Source organism: Xenopus laevis, chromosome 4L, assembly GCF_017654675.1.
Source record: "Xenopus laevis strain J_2021 chromosome 4L, Xenopus_laevis_v10.1, whole genome shotgun sequence".
Classification (NCBI taxonomy): Eukaryota; Metazoa; Chordata; class Amphibia; order Anura; family Pipidae; genus Xenopus; species Xenopus laevis.
Window position 1 is genome coordinate 146,191,966 of NC_054377.1, and position 15,170 is coordinate 146,207,135.

At 40.9% G+C, this 15,170-nt stretch overlaps 1 protein-coding gene across 3 annotated transcripts in view; it reads left to right on the forward strand.

The window, feature by feature from the left end:
• Nucleotides 1-15,170, forward strand: part of prickle2.L (prickle planar cell polarity protein 2 L homeolog) — a 236,137-nt gene that overhangs the window by 143,824 nt on the left and 77,143 nt on the right. For all 3 annotated transcript variants that reach the window (XM_018259210.2, XM_018259212.2, XM_018259211.2), the window contains one exon: nt 10,889-11,072. In XM_018259210.2, coding sequence (XP_018114699.1) covers nt 10,889-11,072 — 184 coding nt within the window. The remainder of the gene's footprint in view (nt 1-10,888; nt 11,073-15,170) is intronic.

Genomic DNA, 15,170 nt, shown 5'->3' on the forward strand with positions numbered 1-15,170 from the left:
AATGAGCATCCAAATGACCCTGCCGTAGAGAATTCCCATGATAGATTGGCCCACACCTTATTAAATACAACATCTACAGTATATCATTAATGCACGGTGTTGTAAAAGCTTATTGTCTGTAAAGACTGAATAATCCTTGGGGTCATCTCAAAGCACCTCTATAAATGGAAATCCCAAGACGGTACTAATGAAACATTTATTTATGAAAACGCATTTAAGTTGCTGTCATTTTTAATCCATCTTATTTTTGCTTAGCATGACGGGCTCATGAATTGTGGAATTATTCCCCAAAGGCAGTGCTAATAGGCAAATTATACAGGTTAAATGTATTTAATTTCCAGGAAACACAAGTGTTATAATATCAATATTATATGAGGATATTAGTTGTGTGTTGGGAGCATTGCATGCTACGGATTGTGTTTGGCACCTACTAATTATTACCCGTTCTCCAGTATCTGGGAATCTCATAGAGCAAACCCAAGAAATAATCAATATAGTGAGGTCAGGTGATGTCCATTTCGGGGTTCCTATATGGATAATTGGTGACTTGTTTATATCACTTAAGTAATAGGAAACTGCTGGTTACGGTGCGGTGGTTCTGCCTAATGAGGTCAGGTTCTCTCATTTTGCTGCATGGACTGTCTCTGTCTCTGTCTCTGGCTTGTTCTGTTTGGTTCACCTCAATAATGAGCAGAACATTTCCGCTTTAGAACTATCAAATATTTATCATTGTTCCATAGGATTAGTTGTGGGCAGGATCCAATTCTATCAGGGCTGTTTATAGGGTAGGGAAGAAAGAGTATTTGTCCAAGGAGCAGATACAAGTAGAAAAAACACAATATATTGAGTTACAGACGGTAGATATTAATAGTATGTACATCAGGGATGTCCTTTCTGTGCCCCCCCCCAGCTGTTGTTAAACTAAAAGTCCCAGCCGAAGGGGGTTGTAGTTAAACAATACTTAGTGTGTTGGGCATTGCGCTGTGGCTAGATATGGAGATCGATGTTTGGATAACGATGTTGCAGACAAGTCTAAAAGAATATAAATCCCATGGAATTCATTTATAATGCAAAGTGATTGTGTATCCAGAGAACCCTTTTGCTGTTGGTAGATCAGAAAATTATTTTAATTACATCGGGAAGTGTTTTTGTTATCTTGATGATGTAAAATAAGGAAAGTTTTAGACCTAGAAGCCAAGGATATGTGGACTTTGTATGGTAAATGCTCTGGCCGTGTCTTGCTTTAACTCCCTACAATCTGGTTTTCAGCCACCGCATTCCACAGAAACTGTAACTTGACTCACCAGTGACCTGCTCTCTGCAAAAGCCAAAAACCACTTCTTATTAATACTCCTTGATCTTTCAGCTGCTTCTGACACCAGCAATCGCCCTTTTCTCGTCTAATTCATTCTCTTGGCCTTCCTGACACTGCCCTGTGCTGGTTTTCTTGATATCTATTAAATTGCTCTTTTAGTGCCTCCTTCAATGGAGCATCATCTTCTCCCTTCACTCCTTCTGTTGGGGTTCCTCAAGGTTCTGTCCTAGGCCCCTTTTATTCACTTTGTTATACTTTCTTCTTGGCCAACTAATCATTTCATGTGGTTTTAAATACCACCACTATGCTGATGATACCCAATTGTATTTCTCCTTTCCTAATCTTAAACTAGATCTGATAACTCTGTTCTTGTCAGTCACTTCTATTTGGATGCCCAACACTACCAAAAATTAAACGTGTCTAAGAAAGATATGGTCTTAAGGTGGCCATACACGGGCCGATAAAAGCTGCCAACAGACCAGGTCGGCAGCTTATTGGCCCGTGTATGGGTGCCCCCGACGGGCTTCCCCGATCGAGAAAGTCGGCCAGATCTCGATCGGATGGGATTAAAAATCCTGTCGGATCGCGGCCGCATCTGTTCGTTGACCGCCCGTTTAAGAACGCTAGGATCCGATCGTTGGGCCATAGGGCCCACGATCGGATCAGCCTGATATTGCCCACCTCAAGGTGGGGATATCGGAGGAAGATCACCAAACGAGCGGATCTATCCATGTATGGCCACCTCAACACTCACAATTGGCCAGTTAATGGATTCACTATCACCCCCTCTCTACAGAATTCATATTTCATTCTGCCCTCTCCTTCACTCCTCTGTCCAATAAATAACTGAATGATGTTACTTTCACCTATGGAATATTTCTAAAACACCACCATTCATCACAGAAGATGCCTCAAAATTATATTTCACTCTCTTATCATGTCACGTATTGGCTACTGCAACTCTTTATTGATTGATTTTTTTCCTCCAGAGACTGTCACCACTCCAGCCCATAATAAATGTTGCTGCCAGGCTCATACACCTCCCCAGCCGCTCTTCCTCTGCCATGTTGTCTATGCTCTTGTGGTTAAAGGGCATTGTGGGGGATTTTAAATCCAAGGGTTGGTAACCTGAGGCATTGGATACAGTTACGACTACCCTGTACCATGTATTTTTGCAGCAAGATAGAAATGAAACTTGTAGGTTCATGGGGTTATTTTATTGGTGTGGTTGTCCCTTACTGATTGCCCTTGGGTCAATTTCAAACATAACTTACTTGTGATTACATCCTGAAATACATTAGTCCAAATGTGGCTCATCCACCTATGGAACATGGAATACAAACCATAAAAAAGGAAACACTATATTATTACTGTTTTTCCATTATCAATCATTTTGTTGGCCTAAATTGCACATGGGCAGAAGTTCCTTTGAAGTTCTGTTCTTGATGACGTAGAACAGTTTTGTCTGAGATCTGGTGCCATGTGTCTTATTTTTAAGAGGCTTGGAATTCCTGTCTCTGTTGGGAAGGTTATTCTTCTGCAGCTTAATGTCTTTCTAGGATGAGGTGGAGAGACATTACATGGAGGAACTGAGCCGGCATTTTTTTCATCTTCCTACAGGAGCTGCTGTTGCGAAAGCATTTTTTCAGTTAATGTCAAAGCCTATAATGAAGAATTTGTGTGACACATTCAATTTAGCCAGTATTTGTCTGTGATAATATGAGTTCCCCAGACACATGCCCCATCAGGCAATTATCTGCTTAGTGATCAACATCCATTGGGATATTGTTAGTCATATCTAGGGTACCTTCTAGTATCTAGTACCTTTGAGGGCACTCCATGTATAACTAAGACTATGGTTGGGTCTTGTAGTTAAGTAGTAATAGAGGGTAGATATATATTTATATTTAATCCCCATTGTATATAGAATGACCACTAATGAGATGCATACAGTTGCTTGGTGTTCCCATTCCCAAGGGATCATGGAGTCTGCATCATATTTGCTGTAACCACAGAAAATCGGGTTAGGCCTACATTTTTGTCATTCATCACTTGAGGAGAACAAATCATTATCCTGGGAACACTGGAGTCCTAGTCGCAGTCAGTATGAAATCTATTAATCTGTCATTGTGCTGTAGCCCTGGGTCGTCATTTCATTTGCTGCTCACATGCTAGCACTAGTTTGTCTTCCACAACAGCAGTCGTCTTCTGCCTGTAATAATACAGTTCCGTCTGAGAATAGGAAATGCCAATACACTATGAAGCATCTAATTTTAACATGTATTATAATTTTACAATTGTGTGTTCATGGAACTAAAAGGGACATGGTTCATTAACAAACACAGTGTCATTCAATGGTAAGTTCCAATAACCCCTAAGTAGATCATCATATGGAATGTACATGCTCCAACCTGCTCCTCAACCAAAGTGATTGAGACCTACAGATAAAGAAATAACCACGTGCTGACCAATAGGACCATGTGATATATTTGCGTCCACCCTTTTACATGGTCTTAGGTCCAAGTGTTGGACCCAAAAATGGACTTGACTGAACAAACACAGTTGCACAGGTGATTGTCAAAAGGGCACAAGAAGATTGGGCAGATAAATTGCTGCAATGATCTATCCAACAGCACCTCCAAGGTTGTCCACCATGCTCCACCTGTAAGGTGCTCTACTGGTTTGCCTCTCAATTTCAAAGATCCTCTTTCCCTCCCATTTCTCTACATATTTGCATGTGCCCTGCTTTTATTTGGATGCAGTGCCAAATACATCGGTGCTTTATAAATACTTGATGACATTAGTAATGACTAACAGCATGAGCCCTCTTGTTTTATAATTATAATGAGGTTACTTTGTCTGTTTCCAGCCTGCTATACTGTAGACCAGGGCTTCCCAACCTTTTTCACTCGTGAGCCACATTCAAATGTAAAAAGACTTGGAGAGCAACACAAGCATGAAATTAGGACTGTGATTGGCTATTTGGTAGCTCCTATGTGGACTGGCATCCTACAAGAGGCTCTACTTGGCACTATACTTAGTTTTTATGCAATTAAAACTTTCTTTCAAGCCTGGAATTCAAAAATAAGCACCTGGTTTGAGGACACTGAGTGCAACATCCATGTTGCTCACGAGCTACTGGTTGGGGAATCACTGCTGTAGACTATTCATAATTCGTTGTGCATTTTATAGCAACTTGAAAATGTGCATTTCACCATAATTCTACCTAAAGTGGCAAACATGGGAAAATGCATTGGTGGGTGCAGTTGGTGACAGATAGTTAATTCTCAATATCTCTTGTTTCTGAGCAGTGAGACAGAGCCCTTCCTATACATTACACATATTGATATTTAGTGTTTAAGCTTCTTGCTAAGAAAGTATTCATATGTTCAGGGGCATAATGCTGTGGCACCAGGCCCACCAGCAAATATGCTTTTTTTAGACCATGCTTGCGAGTTTGATTCACAATACGCAACATTCTCTCATATAAAGAACACGTATGGCTTGTATGTAGCCAGCCTTATGCTACTCAAGCTTGTGATGGGCCTTTGCTGCAGGGTAGAGTGCTCTCCACTGTGAGATTCCTTTCTATTTTGGTTACTGGCCAAGAGACCCACCACAGAGGCAAGTGCACATTGAAGGGGCCAAAGGTCTCGGGGGAATGCTTCAGAAGTTGATACATTGTAGAACACTGAAGGTCTCGCATCCCAGTGCTCATGCCTTTAGCTAGGCAGAAAATCATTACAAGGGCAGTCGCAGGCCTTCTGTCTTGACCGTAACCCAAATGCTTCCCAAATGCTTGCAATGACTAAGAGAACATTTGTTTTTTAAATGGGGTCAGTGACCCCCCATATGAAAACTGGAAAAAGTCAGAAGGCAAATAATTTAAAAAAACTATAAATAATAAATAGGACCAATTGAAAAGTTGCTTACAATTTTCCATTCTGTAACATACTAAAAGTTAACTTAAAGGTGAACCACCCCTTTAAGTTCTATTATCCCCCCCCCAAAGCCCTACGCATGTCTTACTTTATGGCACTCATAGTCTACTCCTGAACCCTCCTGTAGCCTATGATTAAGTGCCCCAGTGATCAATACGTGAGTTTACCAGTGTGCCCTGCACCAACCTTTATGCTTTATATAAGGATTGTCCGCTCCCCTGAGCTGAGGGCCTCAGGCTGGAGCACCTGAGCCATGTCTCCATTGTGGTGAGTGATTACAGAGATTTATACTTGCTTTATGCTTAAATTGTTCTTGGTTCAGACTCCCGAACCCTCCTGCTCTGTGTCAGTTATACAGTAGATTTTGATGGCATATGTCCAAGTATGGAAAGGAGTTGCCATAGTGTTTGCCTTATGCAGCCTAACTATAAACAGTGTCGGACTGGCCCACAGGGATACCAGGAAAAGTCCCGGTGGGCCCAGGTGTCAGTGGGCCCTCATGCTGCTAAACATTTGGCCTATTTCATGGCCATTCCCTATTTCTATGAGAACAAAGTGGCTAAATAGATGGAATAATAGATTATAGTATGTAAAGAAAAGGAGAATAGATGAGTGAGGAAAGGAAGAATAATAGTACTAAGAGTGGGCCCCTGGTTTAAGATTAATTGATGGGCCCCTGTTAAAGGTTTTTGGGTGGGCCCCTGGTGTCCCAGTCCAACACTGACTATAAAACTAGGGTTTCAGTGCACTACGTAACTTCCTCGCCCATTTAAAATGAATTTATTTTTAAATGTAATTGAAAGCAGTATCTGTCCCTTTCCTCACTACTGGTTCTGCCTCCTGCAAAGGGCTAATGAATCCCCCTGCCTTAGAGCAGAGCTGTTTCCATAGGAGCTGATTAATTAAGGAATTTGCATGAAACTGTGAGTAGATCATTCGTTAAGGTAACAACCCAAGGCCTATTTTTCCCCCCTAAGCCCCTCTGACAGGCTGAATACAAACCAGACACCCAGCATGCATTCGGGGGTCTGTGTGTATTTTAGATCTGACGAAATGCAGGAAATGGGAGAGTTTGGCAGAACTCCACGAGGGGAAACTATAGCTCCGCACTTTTCCTACAGTACATTATGTGCTATAATCCCTTAATGGAAAATCCGATCCAAGGGTAAAATAGGACAGTGGTGTTCTTGCTCGGCTTACTCAGCTGAATCCATTGTTCAGATACTTAAGGGGAAAGTATAAACTAATACTTTTGCCTTTTTAATAAGCAGTAAAGTACACAGCTTACTGTTTTGGTGTGTGTGTGTATATATATATATATATATATATATATATATATATATATATATATATATATATATATATATATATATATTGATTGATTGGTATGTGGTATGTTACCTTTTATTTAAATAGCTCCAACATGTTTTGTAGCACTTTACAGGGTTGTACATCAGTCCCTGTCCCAGTGGAGCTTACAATCTAAGGTCCCTATTGCATTCGTGCATACTAGGGTTAATTGTATCAGGAGACAACCTGCATTTATGTTTTGGAGTGTAGGAGGAAACCCACACAGATATTGGGAGAACATAAAGACTCCTTGGAGACAGTGCCCTGGCAGGAATCGAACTCAGAACCCCAACAAGGCAGCAATGTTATTGTTAAATACTGTTAGAATGCCAATTTGCTCTCTTTGATGTACCCAGCCTGAAGGCCAGTTAGGGGGAGATTTGGGGTGAGTGCTTATTTGTGCCCTGGGTACCCCTGGAACTATAGCAGGGTGACACCCCAATGTTTCTATATATCTGTAACCTTGTTATGAGCTAAGGGGGCCCAGTCTGAAGGCCAGTTAGGGGGAGATTTGGGGTGAGTGCTTATTTGTACCCTGGGTACCCCTGGAACTATAGCAGGGTGACTGTTACCCCAATGTTTCTATATATCTGTAACCTTGTTATGAGCTAAGGGGGCCCAGTCTGAAGGTCAGTTAGGGGGAGATTTGGGTGAGTGCTTATTTGTACTCTGGGTACCCCTGGAACTATAGCAGGGTGACTGTTACCACAGTGTTTCTATGTATCTGTAACCTTGTTATAAAGTGCAAAATCAGCTATAACAACTAATAAGCAGTTATCATGTAATGGCATCTGTTTAAAATAAAAAATCTTGTTGCTAAGGGTTACTGCACCTGAGCAAAGTTTATGCCTTTCCCTAGATATGGAGGATAGAGTAAGGTTTGCAATGCTCATTCATTTTACATATGAGTGCCATTAACCATATGTCTTTTTCGTTTCTTGAAGAAATCAGCATGGCAGCTCCTGGTCATCTGTAGAAACACATGTATATGCTGAGGGAAGTAATGGGCGAATTTATTGCAAGCGGCGAAACACTTTGCTGTGACAATGTGCTGTGAATTCGCACCTGGCAAATTCGCCAATCACTAGTAGAGGAACATTTTGGATATATTTACCCAAACTGGGTGTGTTTATATATACATTTATATATACATTTGTACGAGGCTTACAATCAGCAGAGGTTTTGTTCAATGAACAGATCTTGTTTCTTTTTTTCTTCTATTTAAAGGATTCAGGAGCTTCTCTTACAAAGAGGCATGTAGTGACATGTATGTAACCACGTGCAATGAGTTTTCATTTGGGAGCAGCATTGCGTATCCTTACTGTTGGAATATGTCTGTGTGGGGTGAATCGGTGTGAGTTTCTTACTCTCGGCTGTAGCAGTGACGTCAGGCTTTGGAAAATATCATCAACGTGACGTGCTCTGGATTCCAGATATAGGAGAGGGTTGTCTTACTTTACCTGCTATATCTCCTTATTCCTTCCAGCAGCTGTTCTGGGGGGGGGCCAAGACAGCTATATTCAACCCCAAAACACACCCCCGAATATGAGAGTAAGATCACCCTTGTATAGAATAATTACATTATTATACACAAGAGCCATGAATATCTTGTAAATTATATACTTATAAACGGTGAGTAGTGATGTCATCAGTTATAAACGGTGAGTAGTGATGTCTTTTCTGTCACATGACTCACTAAAACTTGTATATTATAATAAATAAAGAACCCCTTGTTGGAAAATATGAGGATATCATACCTCCCAACTGTCCCTTTTTCGGAGGGACAGTCCCTCTTTTGACAGCTCAACCCGCAGTCCCTCATTTGTACTGGAAAGTCCCTCTTTTCTCTGCACTGAACAGCCAGAAAAAGAAACAAAGTTTCTCACTTAATTGTCTTTTAGCAGAGAGCCCAGAACAGCTAACAGGTGCAAATAAGATACTTTGTAACAATTTTGAGACACAAAAACACAGTTTAGATAAGGAGAAATATTTTCAAACTTTCATAACCTGCCAAATTTTGTAAAACAAACATGGTAATTAGGGGGTGTGGCCACAGAAAGGGGTGTGGTCAAAAATTGCTGCGCTACATTTTTTACTTCCAAAATGTTGGGAGGTATGGGATATTAAAAGTGACCTATATAAAAGCACTCGACCTTCGGTCATGGAACACCTCGGTGACTTAAAATATCCTTATATTTTACAACAGGGGGTACTTTATTCACTATGTGTTTACCGAGTACATACAACTGCACATGGATCGTATATTGCAGTGGAGGTGCCCCCCCCGCCAATTCCATCAATAAAATCTCAACAGGATCATCATTAATAAACTCCTGCTGATTCAGCTCTTAATTAACCCATGCAGCAATGTAACCCTCCCTGGCGGATAAGTGAAATAGGGACTGTTTCCTTCCTACACCAGATTCCCGGGAATCCCGGATCAATCCTGATGTCTTCCTCTGAGACCAATTCCCACATTTCAACAAAGAGCTGAAAGGGCCTCAAGTGAACGGTATTAATGTGACTTTCTGTCATTCCTTAAAGGGGAAGTGAAGTCTAAAATAGAATAAGGCTAGAAATGCTGTATTTTGTATACTAAACATAAACATGAACTTACTGCACCACAAGCCTAATCAAACAAATAATTTATGCTTTCAAAGCTGGTCACAGCGGGTCACCATCTTGTAACTTTGTTATACATCTTTGCAAGACCAAGACTGTGCACATGCTCAGTGTGGTCTGGGCTGCTTAGGGAACAGCACAAGTCAAATAATATCTGCCAGAATCCGATACAGCAAGACTGATTAATAATCAGAATATACAGACTGCACTGGGTCCTGTGTTGTCATGTAATCTAATGTGGATTTTATAGTTTTTCTATTGTTTAATACAAACTTTCTCCAACTCTGCAGAACCAGTGGCTGCAGCAAAATAATCTTCCAAATAGAATCCCAGTTTATCTGTTTAAATCTGGCTCCATGATCTTTGTCCCTGCAGCTGGAGTTGGAAACAGTAAAGGGGATGTAAAGGCAAAAATAAAATCCAATACAAATCTCTACACAGTCGCCGACTGCTCTACAGGGAAACAAACAAAGCTGCTTGAGTTCTGCATGGCTGGGAAGTAAGGCGGGGGATCCCCCTGCTGTTCATTGTTTCCCATGCAGAACAGTTAGGGACCGTCTGACAATTCCTATCCACAGCAGTGAATGAAGGGAGAATTTCACTGCATACAGTCAGGTTTCTTATAAAAACGGTTCACATTTTTTTATTAAAGTATATTGGAGATAGTTATCTAGAATCAGCCGTGGTATCTATGCAAATATGTTTTGTGAGTTCTGTGTGTCAGTTAAACGCAATCATTAACTAAAAATACATGTTAATAAATAATAACTATATTAATAAGGGGTCAGGTATTCGGGTTTGGCTTGACCGCCACATGTGAATCCTTATACAGTGGAAGTTCATGATTAAAGGTTTGGTTCACCTTAAAGTTAACTTTTAGTATGTTATGGCCAATTCTTAACAACTTTTCAATTGGCCTTCATTTATTTGCCTTCTTCTTCTGACTCATTCCAGCTTTCAAATGGGGGTCACTGACCCCATTTAAAAATGCTCTATAAAGCTACAGATGTATTGTTATTGTTACTTTTTATTACTCCTTTTTCTATTCAGGCCTCTCCTATTCATATTCCAGTATCTTATTCAAATCAATGCATGGTTGCTAGGGGAATTTGGACCTGAGCAACCACATTGCAAACTTGGGAGCTGCTGAATCTAAAGCTAAATAACTCTAAAACCACAAGTAATAAAAGATGAAAACCAATTGCAAATTGTCTCAGAATATCACTCTCTACATCATACTATAATTATTTTTAAGGTGAACAAACCCTTTATTAAACTAAGGGAGCTCCAATTTACTTGTAAACACAGAAAAGGAATGTTCTGCACATGAGAGTCTCTGCTATAGTACTGTAACATGTATTTAAGATGAAATTAATGGATGGAATCTAATTCCTCCCTCTGAGCAGGATCTATTTTACTTTTAAACACTGGTATCAAATCTCCGTCCCCTCCTCTCAGCTGTTTGTATGGGGGGGGACATAAATATACAAATTGTGTTCCAGTGAGGTTATTTATACTTTATTGACATGTGCAAACAAAATAGGTTCCTTGGAATGAGAGCTCCCTTGCCAAGAGGCGCCGTGCCAGAAGCAATGTTTATAGTTTGGTATCTAAGATTCATTGAGCAGCCAGAATGAAACTGAGGATCTTGTTTCCGCAGGAAGATTTGTCTGCATTGTAAGTGCCCGCGGGAGGAACACAGCGCCACGGCAATGCCCCTGGAAATGGAGAAAACTATGAACAAGCTGATGTTTGACTTTCAGAGGAATTCCACCTCCGATGACGACTCCGGTTGCGCCCTGGAAGAATACGCCTGGATTCCTCCCGGACTGAAACCAGAACAGGTAAGTGTTTGTTTGGGTTCTCTTTAATCTGTGTCTGTGGAGGTGCCAAGCAATTGTCAGTGTTGTGTTCTGTAATACAGGTATGGAGTCTATAATCCAAAAATGCATGGGACCTTCTGGATAAGGGGTCTTTCCATAGTGGGGAACACCATAGACAGGGTTGGACTGGGCCGGCAGGACATCGGAAAAAACCTGGTGGGCCCCATTGACCCTCTGCCCTCCCCTGATTGTGGCAAAAGTAAGGACAATGTGTATGGGGGTAAGGGGCTGGTTGTGGGTGGGCAACAGGGACCCCAGATGTGGTAGCCTTGCCCACCCGCAGTCTAACCCTGACCATGGAGCCAGGGCAGCCATCAGGGGGGGCAGGGGGGAGAGTTGTAGGGGGCCCGAGGGTAAGGGGGGCCCGGCCACGCCACACTTACTTGATTAGCCGGGCCCCCCATCTTTTTGAGAGCTGCTGACTTCGGGAAGGCATGGACGTTCTAGGGGCCCTGGCCACCAATTTTCTTATAATGGGGGGGGGGGCTGGCCACCAATTTTTTTTTCTCATGTGGGGTCCTAGCCACCAATATTTTTTAATGGGGGGGCCCTGGCCACAAATGTTTTTTATGGGGGGCCCTGACCTTTTTATTTTTTATTAACATGTGGGAACCCTAGCCACCAATATTTTTTTTGTTTTTTTACTGTGTGGTGGGGAGGGCGGACCTGTAGGTGGGGCTTGCGGTGGGCGCAGCCCAGGGGGCCCAGGAATTTTTGTCGTACGGGGCCCTGCGATTTCTGATGGCGGTCCTGCATGGAGCCCTCTGGATAATGGGTAAGGGGGCATCCCATCCCTGTACATTTTGATTAAATAGTAATCTCACCTTGGAATTAGAGCCAATTTTAGAATTCACTAATTCTTTCTTTTAATCGTGATTTTTTTTCTCCAGTGAGTTTTTGTGGCAACATTTTTTTATCTTACCTAGGGGGCAGATTTATCAAGGGTCGAATTGAAAATTAGAATTTTCGAGTTTTTTTTTTTTTTTATGGCCAAAACTGTCAAATTTGACTAGGGAATTGTTCAAATTCGATTCGAGTTTTTTTAAAAAAAAATTCTCATTCGATTTTCGAGATTTATCATACTATGGCCCTTTAAGAACTCGAATTCGACTATTCGCAACCTAAAACAAATAAACAAATACATATAGACAAATAGAGTCCTCTGCACTCAACCCATTAACAAAATGTCTCAATGTCTTAAATATATTGCTAATGGGTTGAGTGCAGAGGACTCTTGTATTTGACTATATGTATTTTGTGTTCACAGCCTCATTGCACCCCCGCCTAATGGTTTTAAAAATTAGTGGTGAGCACAACTTTCCCTTGTTTTATATATATATATATATATATATATATATATATATATATATATATATATATATATATATATATATATATATATATATATATATATGTATATATATATATATATATATATATATATATAAAATTTGATAGTTCAACCCTTTTTTGATGTTTCTGGTGTATTTTGTAATGATATATTTTAAGAATCAGCCTGAGCTTTTGCCCCTATATCCCGAGGCTTCACTGCTGAATGTAGATATGCAGACTATTACACAAGGAGAACCAGCCTCGGGTTCTCATCGGACTAAGAAATGCAAATTCTATTCCCTGCTGAACTTGTATTTTTGAAACCCCAGCCCATATTGTTACTGAAGGGGAAAGATCCATGACAACAACTGATCGATTGTTTTACTTTTGCCTCTTCAGAGGTTTGGTGGCTTTTATGTTTTTTTCTGAGGTTTTTTTGGTGTAAATAATCCCACGGAATGGCTCGTGCGTCCACATCTGCTTTGGATAATCGTGTATTTAGTTATATATCTCTGCTATTGTTGTGCTCATGCAATCAGCAGGACTTTAGTTGCCCTTTAAGTTTCGATATCACAATGTATAATGCACCTAGGGGGGAAGATGCAGGTCAGAAATGTGATCTCTGCTACATCCAACTAAAGCAAATATGGGGGGTGCCGACTTGCGTCTTCCCACCTAGGTGCATTATACATTGTGATATCAAAACTTAAAGGGCAACTAAAGTCCTGATTAAACTGGAATTATTAAAACTAGTACAGCTATGGGATCTGTTAACCAGAAAACTCCATTACAGAAAGACCCTCTCCCAAAGACTACATTTTATCCAAGTAATCCAATTTTTTTTTAAATGATTTCCTTTTTCTCTGTAATTATAAAAAAGATGAAACAGTATCCGTTAATAATCCTTATCAGAGGCAAAACAATCCTATTGGGTTTATTTAATGAATGATTTTGCAGTAGACTTAAAGGAGAAGGAAAGGCTAAAATTAAGTAAGCTTTATCAGAAAGATCCACCTAAATCCACCTCTGTCAAAAGAAACACAGCATTTCTTTCCTTCTATTGTGTACTCATGGGCTTCTGTATCAGACTTCCTGTTTTCAACTTAAACCTCCAGGGCTAGGGCTTGAGCATGCTCAGTTTGCTTCTCTTCCCCTCCCTCCTCCCTTCTCTTCTGTAATCTGAGCCCAGAGCTATGAGTGAGCAGGGAGAGACTCAGGCAGGAGATTCGAAAATTTGAATTTTTTAAATTTGGGTGAATAGAATCGACCTGCAAATTCGAATCAAATTCGATTTGAGTTTTTTCACAAAAAAAAAGTCCACCAAACAACTCCAAATTGATTGTAGGAGGTCCCCCATAGGCTAAAATACCAATTCGGCAGGATTTAGATAGCGAATAGTCGAATTCGAATTCTTAAAGGGACAGAACATGATAAATTTAGAAATTCGAATATGAAATTTTTTTAAAACTCGAATCGAATTTGGACTATTCCCTATTCGAATTTCACTAAAATGAACCAGAAATTCGAATCTTTAATTCGTTCCTTAGTGTCACACACGGTGCTTTTGTCACTTAAAAATCACCCAAAAATATCTCTTCCTTACCCTGAACTATAATCCCCATGGTCAAACCATTAGAATCACATAATCATGCGAAAATCCCTTCATTTGCATAAAATGTTTTATCTGCAGTGATTTGTATTCATCCCGGACAGCATCGGATTTGGGGATCCGGGCCCCCTGAGCTGCTGCATCAGGGGCCTGCACACCCAGACCCCACGGCCCCCCTTTGGCCCCTTACTCCGCCAGTGTGTAGCATGTACCTACTTATTTCTTCATGCAGCTGCAATTAAGGGTGGGGGAGGGTAAGTCAGAGAGAAACTCAGGAGACCTTAGGGATTGGGTCTGGGCTGGCAGGGCCCACCTGTTTTTTTCCTGGTCTCGCACTGGCCCAGTCCAGCCCCCATCCTGGAGCTAAGGTATTTTCATGTGCTTTGTCGCCCATGAGGAGTGCAATTTCCCACTGATCACTAAGCGCCCTGGGACCTGTGAGAATCGCTACCATTAAAAACCAATTGTGTCATTGCTCAAAATTTCCTTTAAAGGGGTGGTTCACCTTTAAGTTAACGTTTAGTATGTTATAGAATAGCTAATTCTAAGCAACTTTTCAATTGGTTTTTTTCCAGCTTTCAAATAGACATACCTCCCAACATTTTGGAAGTAAAAAGAGGGACAAAATATTTTTCCGCACGTAGCGCAGCAATTTTTTGACCACACCCCTTTCTGTGGCCACACCCCCTAATTACCATGTTTGTTTTGCAAAATTTGGCAGGTTATGAAAGTTTGAAAATATTTCTCCTTATCTAAACTGTGTTTTTGTGTCTCAAAATTGTTACAAAGTATCTTATTTGCACCTGTTGGCTGTTCTGGGCTCTCTGCTAAAAGCCAATTAAGTGAGAAACTTTGTTTCTTTTTCTGGCTGTTCAGTGCAGAGAAAAGAGGGACTTTCCAGTACAAATGAGGGACTGCGGGTTGAGCTGTCAAAAGAGGGACTGTCCCTCCAAAAAAGGGACAGTTGGGAGGTATGAAATAGGGGTCACTGACCCCATCTAAAAAATGCTCTATAAGGCTACAAATGTATTGTTTTTGCTGCATTTTATTACTCATCTTTTTATCCAGGCCTCTCCTATTCAAATTGCAGTCAGGGCCGGATTTAACGAAGCGGCGCC